The sequence below is a fragment of the Malurus melanocephalus genome, unplaced genomic scaffold (assembly GCF_030028575.1).
Source record: "Malurus melanocephalus ecotype Western Australia unplaced genomic scaffold, MMel_1.1 scaffold_143, whole genome shotgun sequence".
Taxonomy (NCBI): Eukaryota; Metazoa; Chordata; class Aves; order Passeriformes; family Maluridae; genus Malurus; species Malurus melanocephalus.
The window spans coordinates 994,219-1,007,342 of record NW_026623375.1 but is presented as its reverse complement, the minus strand read 5'-3'; the positions used below and the strand labels follow the sequence as shown (position 1 = coordinate 1,007,342).

Genomic DNA, 13,124 nt, shown 5'->3' with positions numbered 1-13,124 from the left:
CCGACCGCTTGTCATCTGAGYGTCCCAGCACCCCTCGCCACACCTTGTTCAGCTCAGCCCTGTGGCAGGGGGGAGCCTATAAGTGTCTCCTTACGGTGTGAGAGAGGCCAAAGGAGCCAGCCAGCGTGGGGGACAGGGAGCAGCAGACACCTGGCACGGGCGTGCGGTGACACCGGGGCTGGTGACGGCTCCTCGCTGGGGGAACGCTCTCCTCGGCTCAGCAGGGTAAGAGGAACCATCCCAAACCTGCTCCGTGTGGCACTGAGGGTTCCTTGGGGACCGAGAGCAGCCACTGCCGAGACAGGGACTGCCCGAGGTGTCCTCGGCTGCCACTCACAGTCTGTCCTGCTCTGCTCCTGGGGCTGAGCTGAGGGAAGGAGGAGATGGGAAGGAAACTGCATTAATTCAAACATCCGACCAACCTCCTTGCCTGGACTTTATCCTGCCCCTTCTGCCAAGGGGCAGCACCATGGGATGCTCCAGAGGACTCCAGGCAGCCCTTCCAGGGGTCCTCCAGTGGTGCCACACCTCAYCACCAGGCATTGCTGGAGAAGAAAATGGGGTTTTATCTTCCTTAGTGACAGGTTGCCGGTGTCTGTTCCTGATCAGGAGCAGAGGACAGTTCCCACTCGCTGGGACACCTGCCTGGCTCAGGAGGAGACCTCAGTGCTCTGCACGGGGTTCGAGCTCTCTCTGTGGCCAAGGAGGGCAATGCCAGCTCTGCAGGGCCRTTCATGTGCTGTCACATCCTGGTGGCCTGTGAGGGACACGTTTYTGGCAGCAGCTCCTCACTGGGGCCAGCCCTGCAGTGCTGCCACCATGGGCTCCTCGGGCTGGAACCCCCAGCTCTGCCACATCCTGCTCCTTCTCTCTGCCTGTTTTCACCTCTCATGCCCCCATTTCTCACCAGCTAGAATCCACCAACACCCCTGGCCTGCCTGCTGGCAGCATCTCCACGCCACAGAAAGGAGCTGTGCATGAAGGCAAATGACAGAGACAGGAGCCTTCCCCAGAGCTCTGGCACGAGCAGCACCTCAGCCAGAGCTGGAGCCAAGGACCCCAAAATCCTCAAGGAGCAGTCACCACCTTTSCCTGGCCATGTCCCCCATCCTTCCACAGGTGTATGCATCAGGAGCAGGGAGTGCTCAGCCYGCCCAGGAAGCCATGGACCCCACCAGCATCCCCCCAGCCTCTGTGACCCCCTCGTGGGATGTGTTCCCCCAGCAGACGCTGGAGCCCGTGGACATCGCTGTGCTCGTGCTCTATTTCCTCTTCGTCCTGGCTGTTGGGCTGTGGGTGAGCAGACTCCTGTTAAAAGCTTCACATGTGCCCTGTTATGCTGAAAAATGCAGCTGCTTTGGCCCCAAACTGTTTTGCTTTGGCTGGAATTGGGCTGCTTTTCCCTGGATTCAACTGAGCAAGCTGAAAGGGGGAATTTACAGGTCCTTCTCCTCTCCTCAGCCTGGGTCATGTCCTCACTGTCCCTGGGGAGGGCTGTGCTGGCCAAGGTTTGAGAACCCTTGTGAGGAAGAGGCTGTCTGACTATAAAGCATTGCTAACAATGATGTTTTGTTCATCCAGGAAGGAATTGCTGCCCTATAAATCACCTGTGCTTGTCCACAGGGCTCCTGTGAGCAGATGCCATAAATTAATGACATYGTCTATATATAATTAAGGCAGAAGGACATCCTTTGGCATGGCTTTTGTGACAGCAAAAGCAGAGGCTGGCTGTCGGGAGGCAGAGAGGAATAGCTGCTCCCTTTGAGAGGATGCCTTCGGGGTATTGCAGGGATCATCTCTGGGGAAGAGAGGCCCAATGCTGAGCATTCCTCTGACTGCACCTAATACCCGGGGATTCCACAGCTCTTGTCCAAAATTGCTCACCTTCCTTTCTGCCCTGGAGAGGTTCAGTTTTGCTTTCCACAGAAAACTTTCCATCAGGGCGCTGGGATGATAGAAATCTCGGAGTGTGGCTCAGGGATCCTCATCCCCCAGGATTCCCCAGCAGCAGCAGCAAACCCTTCTCTTCACTCTGACAGCAGCTCAGAGTGTCCCATTGGGAAACCTCGGGGTGACGCCCTGAGCCCGTGTCCCCTCTCTGTGCCCGCAGTCCATGTGGAAGACGCAGCGCAGCACCGTCAAAGGCTATTTCCTCGCCGGGGGACAGATGGTCTGGTGGCCGGTGAGTAGCCCTGTGCTCACCCTGCCCGTGGTGCTGAGGTGCAGCCACACTGACAAACACATCTGCCCGAGCACAGCCCGTTTCTCTAACAGGAATAAACAAACAAATTGTGACTCCCATGTTTAGCAAGGGCTCAGTTTCACGTTGGCATTTTTCCCCCAGATTTGAGGCTGAGGAAGTGGAGCAGATGCAGGGCGAGCTCCAGCCTAATACCTCACAAAACCTGGCAGCTTCTGGAGATTTCCAGAATTCCCTGGGTTTCCACCATGGCCACAGCTTTRTGCTGAGCCCATTTGCTGGCTGGGGTGTCTTGTCTGGGCTGGGCTGGTCCCTCAGTAGGTGCTGATGCCAGAATCTAACATTTCTGCCTGTTTTCCCCACCTTTTCTGCTCACGCACAAGAGAATAGATGCTTTGGAAGCAGGTTGGTCCCAAACATGCCCACAAATTGGCAGTGAATGGTGGAAGAAGATGGAGAGACGGGCCACAGCCACTGAATTTGTAGCCAAAAGAACAAGGTGGCAGAGGCTGCCAAGGATTTCATGTCCTCAGTGGTCAGGAGAGGGAGAACAACTTCCCCGTGCTCTCCCCAGGCTGAGAACGATGCCCTGTGGCAGRGCCAGAGCTGATTTCTCTCTTTCTGCAGGTGGGTGCATCCCTGTTTGCCAGCAACGTGGGAAGCGGCCACTTCATCGGGCTGGCAGGGTCGGGAGCTGCCGCGGGGATCGCGGCCACAGCCTACGAGTGGAACGTGAGTGACCCTGCCCGAGCCCCACACCAGGGCACTGCCAGCTCCACACTCMCATCCTGGGCTCAGCTGGGTGTCCCTGTCCCACCTGAGCCCCTCTGACCTTCCCTTCTCTTCCCTTTGCAGGGGATGTTCTGTGTCCTGGTGCTGGCCTGGCTCTTCCTGCCCATCTACATCGCCTCGGGGGTAGGTGTGGGATGCTGTGTCCATCGGGGTGGGTGGGATTTGCTCCCTCCTGCTGCTCCTGCACAGCCTGGGGCCGCTCTGGTGGCCTGGCTGGGGKGACAGAGCTGCTGCCTGGGGGCTCAGAGTGCTCCCAAACTGCTGGCAATGAGCAGAATGTTCCATGTCCCCAGCAGAGGAATGGTTCACAGGGAGCCCAGGCAAAGCCAGTGCTTGCTGAGAGATAAACACCAGCCCGGGGCTCTTGTGCTCCTGTACCAGTGCAGRCACCCACACAGCTCTGTGAGAGCCCTTGGCAGCTCTGGGAATGACCCCGGGAATGTCCCACCTTCCCCAACTCTGTGTCTCTCTGCAGGTGACGACCATGCCAGAGTATTTACGGAAACGTTTCGGAGGCAAAAGAATTCAGATATTCCTGGCCGTTCTCTACTTGTTCATCTACATCTTCACCAAAATATCAGTAAGTAGGAAAAAAAGGAAAATGGATTGGATTATTGGATTTCATTCAYTTTGGAAATGTGTGCTGGGGGGGTTGAGGCTGAGAAATGCAACCCATGGCACTTGCTGGATGTGCAGAGAGGGGTTTGTTATCAAAATGCCCAAGGAGGAGAGACTCTGGTTGTTTTGGGAGCCCACACAAAGAAGAGTAGCTCCTTTTTTTCCCCCAGTTAGCACCTAAGCACTTGTTACAGCAGGAGGAACTCCTGTCAGTGTCCTGAGCAAGAGCCCACGCACAGGTGGGGCTGTAGCTGTGGGTGTGGTGGTTGTCTCCAGTGTCTCCCCTTTGTCCCTTTGTCACCTGTGCACACCCCTGCTGCTGCTGTGGCAGGATGGAGGGAGACACAGGGGCTGGGACAGGTTTAGAAGAGAAGTGCTCAGTCCTTTATTGCACCTGCTTGAATAAATAACTGAACTGAGCCTTGCACAACTCCTYGGTGGCTGTTCATTAACTGCCAGCCAGGGCACGGAGCCGTGAAAGCAGATGGGTCCCTGCTGGGCTTTTTCCTGTGCACACAGGGCCAGAGTGGGACACGGTGTCTGACCCTGCCTTTGAACTGCCCACAATTTTTGACAAGAGCTTGGAATGCCGGGACAAGGGGGAATGGCTTCCCAGTGCCAGAGGGCAGGGACAGATGGGATATTGGGAAAAAATTCCTGGCTGGGAGGGTGGGGAGGCCCTGGCACAGGATGCCCAGAGAAGCTGTGGCTGCCCCTGGATCCCTGGAAGTGCCCAAGGCCAGGTTGGATGGGGTTTGGAGCAGCCTGGGACAGTGGCAGGGAGTGGAATGGATGGGCTTTAAGGTCCCTTCCAACCCAAACCATTCCAGGATTTATGAAATGCAAGTCCTGGGGTTCCAATGGCACTGATGGGGAAGGCTCAGCTTCTCCAGACAGAAGTGCCCATGTGATGGGATCTCTGGCAGTGCAGTTCCTGAATTCAGACTGTTTTACACCTGCCTGTCCTCCCACACTCAGCCCTTTGCCTGCCCCAAAGTTCTCCTGACCCACAGCATTTTCACGGAGCTGCAGAGCTGACAGGGCAGGGCTGGGCCAGCCCCGGGGACACTTTTGCTGCTGATTTCTCTGTCCCCATGGCAGCAGGGAGGAACTCCCAGGCTGGAGCCAGCGTGTGGATTAACAGGGATGTTCTGTGGGGGGAGATGCTGTGGGGGCTGTGGGGTCATGAGCTGTTCCAAGCCAGGCTGGTCCTGGCAAAGGGGATGGTTTGGAGGGCTCARTGTGCACCCTGTGACCCGAGTGGTCAGTGCACTGGTGTGACTGTGCTGTTGTGCAGGTGGACATGTACGCTGGGGCCCTGTTCATCCAGCAGGCCTTGCACTGGGACCTGTACATCGCTGTGGCCGGGCTGCTGGCCATCACTGCCGTGTACACCGTGTCTGGTGAGTGCTGGGGACAGGCTGGTGCTGACCCTGACACTGACCCTGTCCCTAACCTGCCACTGACCCCACTGCCCCTGCCCTGCTGAGACATTCCAATGTCCAAGGCCAGGCTGGACAGKGTTTGGARCACCCTGGGACAGTGGRAGGTGTCCCTGCCCATGSCAGGGGTGGCACTGGATGAGCTTTAAGGTCCTTCCAACCCAAACCATTCCAGGATTTTATGATTTATGCCATGCACTATGTCCTGCATTCYCAGCAGTCTGGTTTTGCCATGAGTATGGGTACTGGGGTGGAAAAGCAGCTGTAAACTCATCTTTTTTAGAAAAAATTGCCAGCTGAGAGTAGATGAACCCCCCTCAGAGGCTAACCCAGGTGGGTGCAGATCAGCTSTGCCTTAAGGAGAAGCTCTGCCAAGGCATTTCAGGATACATTTTCCTTGTTTTCCTGGGGCTCCGGAGGTGCGAGGGATTTACACCACAATGAGCCGTGTAATGCGGAAAGACTCCAGGCTTGGATGCCCTTTCAGGGCTTAGGAGTGGCCAAATGGAAAACAGCCATGCACGGAGCAAGGAGAAATCCCAAATAAATAAAGGTTATTCCTTTCCCACTGCTCACCCCCAGTGATGAAACATCACAACCCCTTTTTTTTTTTTCCTCCTTTTTCAGCTTGGGCTTTGTTTTAGAGCTTTTCCATGTATTTCCCGTAGAATTACTTCTGCTTTTGGCTTTTAGTGACAAAATGGTGACTCATGATGACTCAAACCCTGAGAAATTCCAAAGTCTCACTGSCCAAACTTCCCCCCCAGCATGGACAGAACCCTCCAGCCAGGCTCAGGCTTGGCTTGTGCTGCTGGGCAAGAACTTGTGCCAAGTGTGAGCTGCTGTTACAGAACAARCCCAGTTTATCRCAGTTTGTGCCTCTCTGCTCTCCCAGGTGGCCTGGCAGCTGTGATCTACACTGATGCCCTGCAGACCCTCATCATGCTCATCGGGGCCGTGTCCCTCATGGTCTTCAGTGAGTGTTTTCCTGGGGGTTCGTCACTAAAACCATGACAGAAGCTTCCCCAAGTTAAATATTAGGGAGAAATCCTTCCCTGACGGGGTGCCCAGAGAAGCTGTGGCTGCCCCTGGATCCCTGGAAGTGTCCAAGGCCAGGCTGGACAGGGCTTGGAGCACCCTGGGACAGTGGAAGGTGTCCCTGCCCATGGCAGGGATGGGAATTGGTTGGGCTTTAAGAGCCCTTAGAAGCCAAACYATTCTGGGGTTCTGTGATTCCACAGGAGAGGCAGCAGCTCCTCCAGCCAGCACTGAGTGTCTGCATTCCCCAGCCCCATGTGAGAGCCCAGAGCTTTAAAGAATCCCTGTGGAACATCCCCCACAGCAAACCAGAGACTGGAATYAGAGTCCTGACCCGGGGCACGCAGTAACAGCTTCTCATGACCCATTTCAGGTTTTATTGAAGTTGGTGGCCTTGAAGGCTTGCAGGCAAAATACTTCAGTGCCATTCCYAGCATCCGCAAGGAGAACAGCAGCTGTGGCTTGCCCAGGAAAGATGCTTTCCACATCTTCCGAGATCCTGTGAGCTCTGACCTGCCCTGGCCAGGAGTTTTGGTGGGAATGACCATCCCATCCCTGTGGTACTGGTGCACAGATCAGGTGCGTGCCTGCTTGTTCCTTGGGTTGGTTGAATGTGATTACAAATATGGGGTTGTGGCCTCACCTGGACTGATTTCCTCTTTCTGATGGGTATCATTAGTAAAATCTGATTTTACCATCAGTAAAACCATATGGTTAAGTCCTAAAGAAGGAAAACTTGATACGTACAATGAACATTAGTTATCACCTCCATGGAAAAAGGGGTAGGAATGTGTTTGTGTGTTAATACCAGTCTATAAAGAAGTGATTTGTTTGTTTCTTTGCTTTTTTAACTTAATCCTTTTCCTCCTTGTGAACCACCTGTGAATTTCTTCTTTCACGTTTCCTTTGGTCTGGCTCCCATCCCTCCTAATGACACCACCAGAGCCAGGGACTTGAAGCCCTAAGCCACCTCCTGATGTTCAGTTTTGTTTTCTTGCTCACTTACTTAACCCTGCTCATTTCAAGCTCTGTCCTGGTCTTTGGGTTTTAGTCCAGGTCTTTGTCCTGGACTTCTCCACAGGGTCAGGGAAGTCCCCAGTGCATGAAGAATAGAAAATCCTGGGCAGGGGTAGCTGAGGTCAGATTCTGGAGCACAGCGTCCTCCCAGGACTGGCTGCGATGGCACAAGCTGTGCCTTCCAGGGTTGGATGTCTGAAAGGACACAGGATCCAAAGCACCAACCCCAGAGCCWCAGCCAAGCTCTGTGATCACTCTCTGAGACTTCCAGAGTTCACTGGAGATCAAAGTTGGGATCTCTCCATCCCAGCCAACTCCTGCTGCTATCAGCCAACCAAACCCATTCCTTCATTCCTAGGTCATTGTTCAGAGGTCCCTTGCTGCCAAAAACCTTTCTCACGCCAAAGGAGGCTCTTTGATGACCTCCTACTTGAAGATTTTGCCCCTCTTTATGATGGTAATGCCAGGCATGATCAGCCGGGTTCTCTTCCCAGGTAAGTGCTGAGGAGAGATCTCTCCCCTCTCTCTGRCTGTGCCGACTCCCTGGAGCTGGAGCAGCTGCTGAATAAGCTAAAAAGGTTCTAATGCATCAAATGCGCAACACATGAGGAAATTTTCTTCCAGTGAGAAGCTGGAGGATGCAGATCATCCCTCCCAGAGCAGCCCTGGACATCCCTGTGCTGAGATAGCCCCGTGTCATTTGCTGGAAGCTCCCCAGGCTGTCCAGTACTGCCCTTAGAAAGCAGCTTAGGACAGTCAGCAGAGGAACTTGTTCAGAGACTCTGGTTTATTGTGGCTGSCAATGCTGCCTCTCACTCCCAAATGCTTATTTCAGATCTGGTGGCTTGTGCAGACCCGGACATTTGCCAAAAAATCTGTGGCAACCCCTCAGGCTGTTCTGATATTGCTTATCCCAAGCTGGTGTTGGAGCTCCTGCCTGTAGGTAAGAGCCTGGTGATGGTTCTGGCACTGCTGGGGGTGGCACATGGCAGCCACAGGTGCCTGGGAGGGGAGCCCAGAGAGAGAAATACCCTGGAACTGCCATTTCAGTGGGGTTTGTGTGGGACAAACCTATCACTGTCATTTTCATTTCGAGCTAAAACTCGTTTTAGCCCACAGAAGACCTCGAGGCCACCCTGCAGCGGAGCTACTGCAGATTCCTCAGGGTGGCTCTACTTCTCCTTATTCCCAGGGCTCCGGGGCCTGATGATGTCAGTGATGATAGCAGCCCTCATGTCCTCCCTGACTTCCATCTTCAACAGTGCCAGCACCATTTTCACCATGGACCTCTGGAAACACTTCCGCCCTCGGTGCTCGGAGTGGGAGCTCATGATCGTTGGCAGGTGGGGAAAACTGGGATGAGTATCAGAGCCTGAGTGCTGGACACACATCTGGCCACAGCTGCTGAGGTGACACGCCCTGCACAGGCTCTGTGGTTGTGGGACACCTCGGTGGGATTCTCACACTCAACAGCTTGAAGAGGAGGGCCTGAGCTAACAGGAACGGCCCCTTTGTGTCACACAGGGTCTTYGTGCTGCTGCTCACCGTGGTGTCCATCCTGTGGATCCCCCTGGTGCAGGCTGGCCAGGGCGGGCAGCTCTTCATCTACATCCAGTCCATCAGCTCGTACCTGCAGCCGCCCGTGGCCATGGTGTTCATACTGGGCTGCTTCTGGAGAAGGGCAAACGAGAAGGTACCGACCCTGCTGGCYGGAGAGCAGCCCTGCATCCCGGCTGGATGCTGCTCCCACACGGAATCCCCTTCCTTCCTTCCTTCCCAGGGTGCCTTCTGGGGGCTGGTRGTGGGGCTGCTGCTGGGTGTTGTCCGCCTGGTGCTGGACTTCATCTACCCCGAGCCCCAGTGCGGTGACCCSGACAGCCGGCCCGGCGTGGTCAAGTACATGCACTACCTCTACTTCTCCATGGTGCTGGCGGCCATCTCCACCCTCACCGTGCTCGTGGTCAGCGTGGCCACCGAGCCCCCGGCCCCCGAAATGGTGCGTCACCCCCTCTGCTCCTTTAGCCCTAAATGCTTTGCAGGATGCCCCATGCTTCATCCCTGGGGAGAAATCAGCTGGAGATGGAAGCCTCCATTTATTCCTGACTTAGGGTCACACCTGTAGCAGTGACCCTTCCTCTGCTCCAGCATCTTTGCTGCCTTTTCTGATTGGGGGCCCATAAATCCCACCCTGGAAACTGGTCAGCAGTAGATTCTACCATGAGCTGTTGTTATTCGAGCATGTGTGTTTAATCCATGACAAAATAGCCTTTTCCCCTCTATTTTCCAAGCAATTCCAGCTTCTGGGTCATCTTTACCAACTCTCTTACTAACTTAGCGAGGAACCATTTTTACTTGCAGAAAAGAGAACCCCAGGGCAGAGAGCACATCTCCTCTGGAACAGGTTTGTGCCAGTTTGACTATTTTCAGTAGATGTTCTGGTGCTGAGGCTGCACTGAGGGCAGAAAGAAGGGGCACAGGGGCTTCAGAGCTCACACAGCAGCACAGGTTCTTGCTTCAAGACAGGACTAACCCTAAACTCAGAACCCCCCAGAGGAGATACCTGGAGGTGTGTGATCAGTCCAGACAGCACTTGYCCACCCTGTAACAGTATTTCCTCATCTCCAACCTGAATTTTTTCAGCTTTATGTGGTGCTCATCCTCTCTATTCTCCCTGCCACTGAGAACATCCCTCTATAATGAATCTTAGCTATTAGAAGAAAAAAGCCCTATTACCCACCTGCTGTCTCTTCTCTTAGCACCCCCATTTCTCTGAGCCTGCCGTCCCTGGCCACAATTTCTGTTCTTTTTATYCCTTCCTGACCTGCTCTTAGTGTGYACCCAGCRATGGCCCCACAYGGAGAAATCCCTTCAGTACAGACCTTACAGACTCATCCTTCTGAGCTGGAGGACAAAGAGCTGTCGTGTTCCAGATAATCCAACCCAGAGTGGCCACAGCAGCGCCTGTGGAGCCCTTGGCTGTGCCCTGCTCCCTCCAGGCAGGAGGGCGGCTTTCGGCCGTTCTTGGCGATCTCTCAGCCGAGGCAGTCCCTGAGCCCCGGGACAGCACAGCAGTTTCTTTAACACCACTCTTCATGCCATCAGATAAGTCGGCTCACCTGGTTCACACGTGGGGATCCTCCGCCCAAGCAGGAGCTGGCAGCCAGCCCCGGCGCCGCCGCTGCCAAGGACCCGGCCGCTGTGCAGCTGGAGCTGAGCACTGCTCCTGAGAATAGTTCAGATGATAACAAATGTAAGTGGTCGTGCTCAGTAACCCCAAACCTCACAGCCCCTGGCGTTCCTAATGGCTTGGAAGACAAGGAACGTTAAAACTCCTTCCTCTGGAATTCTGTAGCTTCAGGGTGTGCTAAAGGAATCACAGAATGAAAGAATCGTAGAATATGCTGATTGGGAGGGACCCGTAGGATCAAGTCCAACCCCTGGCCCTGCAGAGATCCCCCAACAATCCCACCCTGTGCATCCCTGGSAGCGCTGTCCAAATGCTCCTGGAGCTCTGGCAGCCTCRRRGCTGGGACCATTCCCTGGGGAGCCTGGWCAATGGCCAGCACCCTCTGGGGAAGAACCTTTGCTGGATATTCAACCCAAACCTCCCCGGGCCCAGCTCCAGCCTTTCTCTGGGTCCTGTCCTTGTCACAGAGAGAAGAGATTGGAGCTGCCCCTCAGGARGAGCTGCAGAGTGCAGTGAGGTCTGACCTCAGTCTCCTCTTGTCCAGGGGAAAGATGCTTTGCCTGACATTTTTCCTAAGCAGGAGTTTGGTTTCTTTTCCAACTCTCGATGGCATTACAAAAGCTTGAAATGAAGGAGCTGGATGGGATACAGAGCCATGGCTGTTATCCCGTGCCAGTGACTGGTGCCATGGCACCTGCAGCCAGAACTGTTGGAAAAGGGGAGGGTGGAGGACAACACAATTATGTTGATGAAATTCCCTTTCTGTTTTTCAGCGGTGTTTTCTGATCGGCTCTAGCAGCAGGGAGGACCCAGAGCCCTGGGCCGAGTTCTTGACAGATCAGTGAAGGAGGATTTGCATTTTTTAGAACTTTTACTTGTCGGTATTAGGTACAGCCACGGGCAGAACTCCMTGTGCATTCTGCAGCGATGATTCGCATCCCTTGTTTTTGCCAGGCTCAGCCCATGTTTATGTAACGCTGCAGCTTCTGCTSTGTGTTCCTTTGATCTGTAACAAGCTGCTCTAAGTTAATGAGTTACGGTGCAGCTCCCCCGCTGCTGGGAAGTCTCACACTTGTTGGATGTGAGCGGTGCCTTCCCAGCATTAAATCATGTGTGTCCCAAAGCGCTGGGGAAATCCAGCTTAGAGGTGTGGCAGRGAGGCTGCGGGCACCAAGCAGCTACAGCTCAGTTTTGAGGTTTGATTTATCGTTACCATGGCTTAGAATGCTGGGAAGAGGGAAAAGCAGAACCTGAGCCTGGAGCTCCAGGGAGGATGGGACTGGTCCTACAGCCCCAGAGATGCTGACTGGAGGGGTCCCTGTGTAGTGAGCGTTCCTGTAGAGACCACGGGCATGTTTCTGCATCAAACCCTGTGCACAGGAGCACGAGCCGTTCCTGGGACTCGCTGTGCTGGAGACTCATCCCTCACTGGGGCCTCTCGTTGCAGGTGCAGCTGAGGCCAAGGGCAGCTCCAAGCTGCTGAGCACCGTCCTGTGGCTCTGCGGGATGGAGCGCAGGCAGGAGAGTGCCGAGAGTGCGCCCAAACCCGAGCCCCTGCCYGTGGCTTCCCTGGAGGAGAAACCGCTGGTGAAACACGTCCTGAACATCAACCTGCTCCTCTGTGTGTGTGCCGGGGTGTTCCTCTGGGCGTACTTCGCATAGCCAAGGGGATGCCAGGCCACACGACATCAACTAACTTTAATTGGTGTAAATATTAATGATTAGCAGAGGGTTAATGCAATTCTTAATGCTTTCTAAATTTTATTTCTTTATTTAAGAAGACAGACCTGCCTCCCTAATCCTTTTCTTATTTCTAATGGGGGCCTGGCTGTGTCTGGGGCCAAGCACTTGGCACTGGCACCATCAGACCCCGACTGGCACCAACGAGCTGAGGAAGGTTGGTTTGGTTATTTTAAATATTTAATTTTGCTCTTTGGCCTTAGAGCACTGCCTGGAATTCAGGAAGCCTGGATTCTCTTCCTATTTATGCCTCTATAACCAGCTACAACCACTTGGTTCAGCTCCTCCAGCCTTGAGGGACAAGGGACACCTCGAGTGGCCRGAGCAGAGCCAAGGGCTGTTGTCTGGGCCCTGCTGTGCCTCTGGCTCAGCTGTGCCCGTTCAGCTCCTTCCCTGTGTGCAGTGAGTGCTGATGGGCCCGTCTGGGAGCTCTGGCTGAGTTACYATCACTCACACTCCAAGGGTGACACCAGCACCCAGCATGGAACTGCCCCAAAACTGCTGCGGGGCCACCTGAAGGATCTGGACCAGCCAAACCCACCAGAACCCAAGAGCCTGGATTGCTTCTCTTCCTGGCAGAGGTGCCCAGTGGCAGCCCCCATAGCCTGGGCACCCACAGCTGTTCCAGGAGCACCTCAATGGAGAACCCTRGGCCAGGAGCACCGAGCGCTGTCACCAACCACTGTCACCCCTGTGGCAAGGGGTGGGCTGGGGACCATCACCCACCCTGGCCCCACAGCCTCGTGCAGCTGCAGAGAAACATTAAAGAGTGAAAGCTGGTCCCTGCCTGCCTGGAATCTTTGGGGATGGGGGGCTGCCAAGACCTCGGGCCCCATGCCCATGTTGGAGGCTCCTGGAGCCCCTCCCCTGCCCTCAGTCCCTATAGACCCTGTTCCCACTCCCCAGGTTGCTGGCACTTCCCAGAGTTCATTAATTGTTGCAGGATCATAGCAAAACTCACACACAGAACTGACAGCACTGTGTGTGCAGGGAGCAACAACAGGCTCCAAGGAGCAGGAACACCTGGAAAGCTGAAGCAGCCCCCAGAACCAGCAAATACTCTTTTATTAAAATAGACATAAATGGAATT

The 13,124-nt window shown here is 54.7% G+C and overlaps 1 protein-coding gene across 1 annotated transcript; it reads left to right on the top strand.

Annotated features, from left to right (window-relative positions):
• On the top strand, positions 1-12,813 carry SLC5A11 (solute carrier family 5 member 11). Its single transcript, XM_057371222.1, has 16 exons — positions 1-225; positions 1,120-1,296; positions 2,111-2,182; positions 2,828-2,932; positions 3,056-3,115; positions 3,468-3,572; positions 4,908-5,013; positions 5,948-6,028; positions 6,464-6,669; positions 7,466-7,601; positions 7,943-8,050; positions 8,300-8,450; positions 8,632-8,800; positions 8,888-9,103; positions 10,210-10,357; positions 11,742-12,813. The coding sequence occupies exons 2-16, from the start codon at positions 1,165-1,167 to the stop codon at positions 11,954-11,956; spliced, it is 2,010 nt and encodes a 669-aa protein (XP_057227205.1). The 5' UTR covers positions 1-225; positions 1,120-1,164; the 3' UTR covers positions 11,957-12,813.
• The last annotated feature ends 311 nt before the right edge of the window (positions 12,814-13,124 follow it).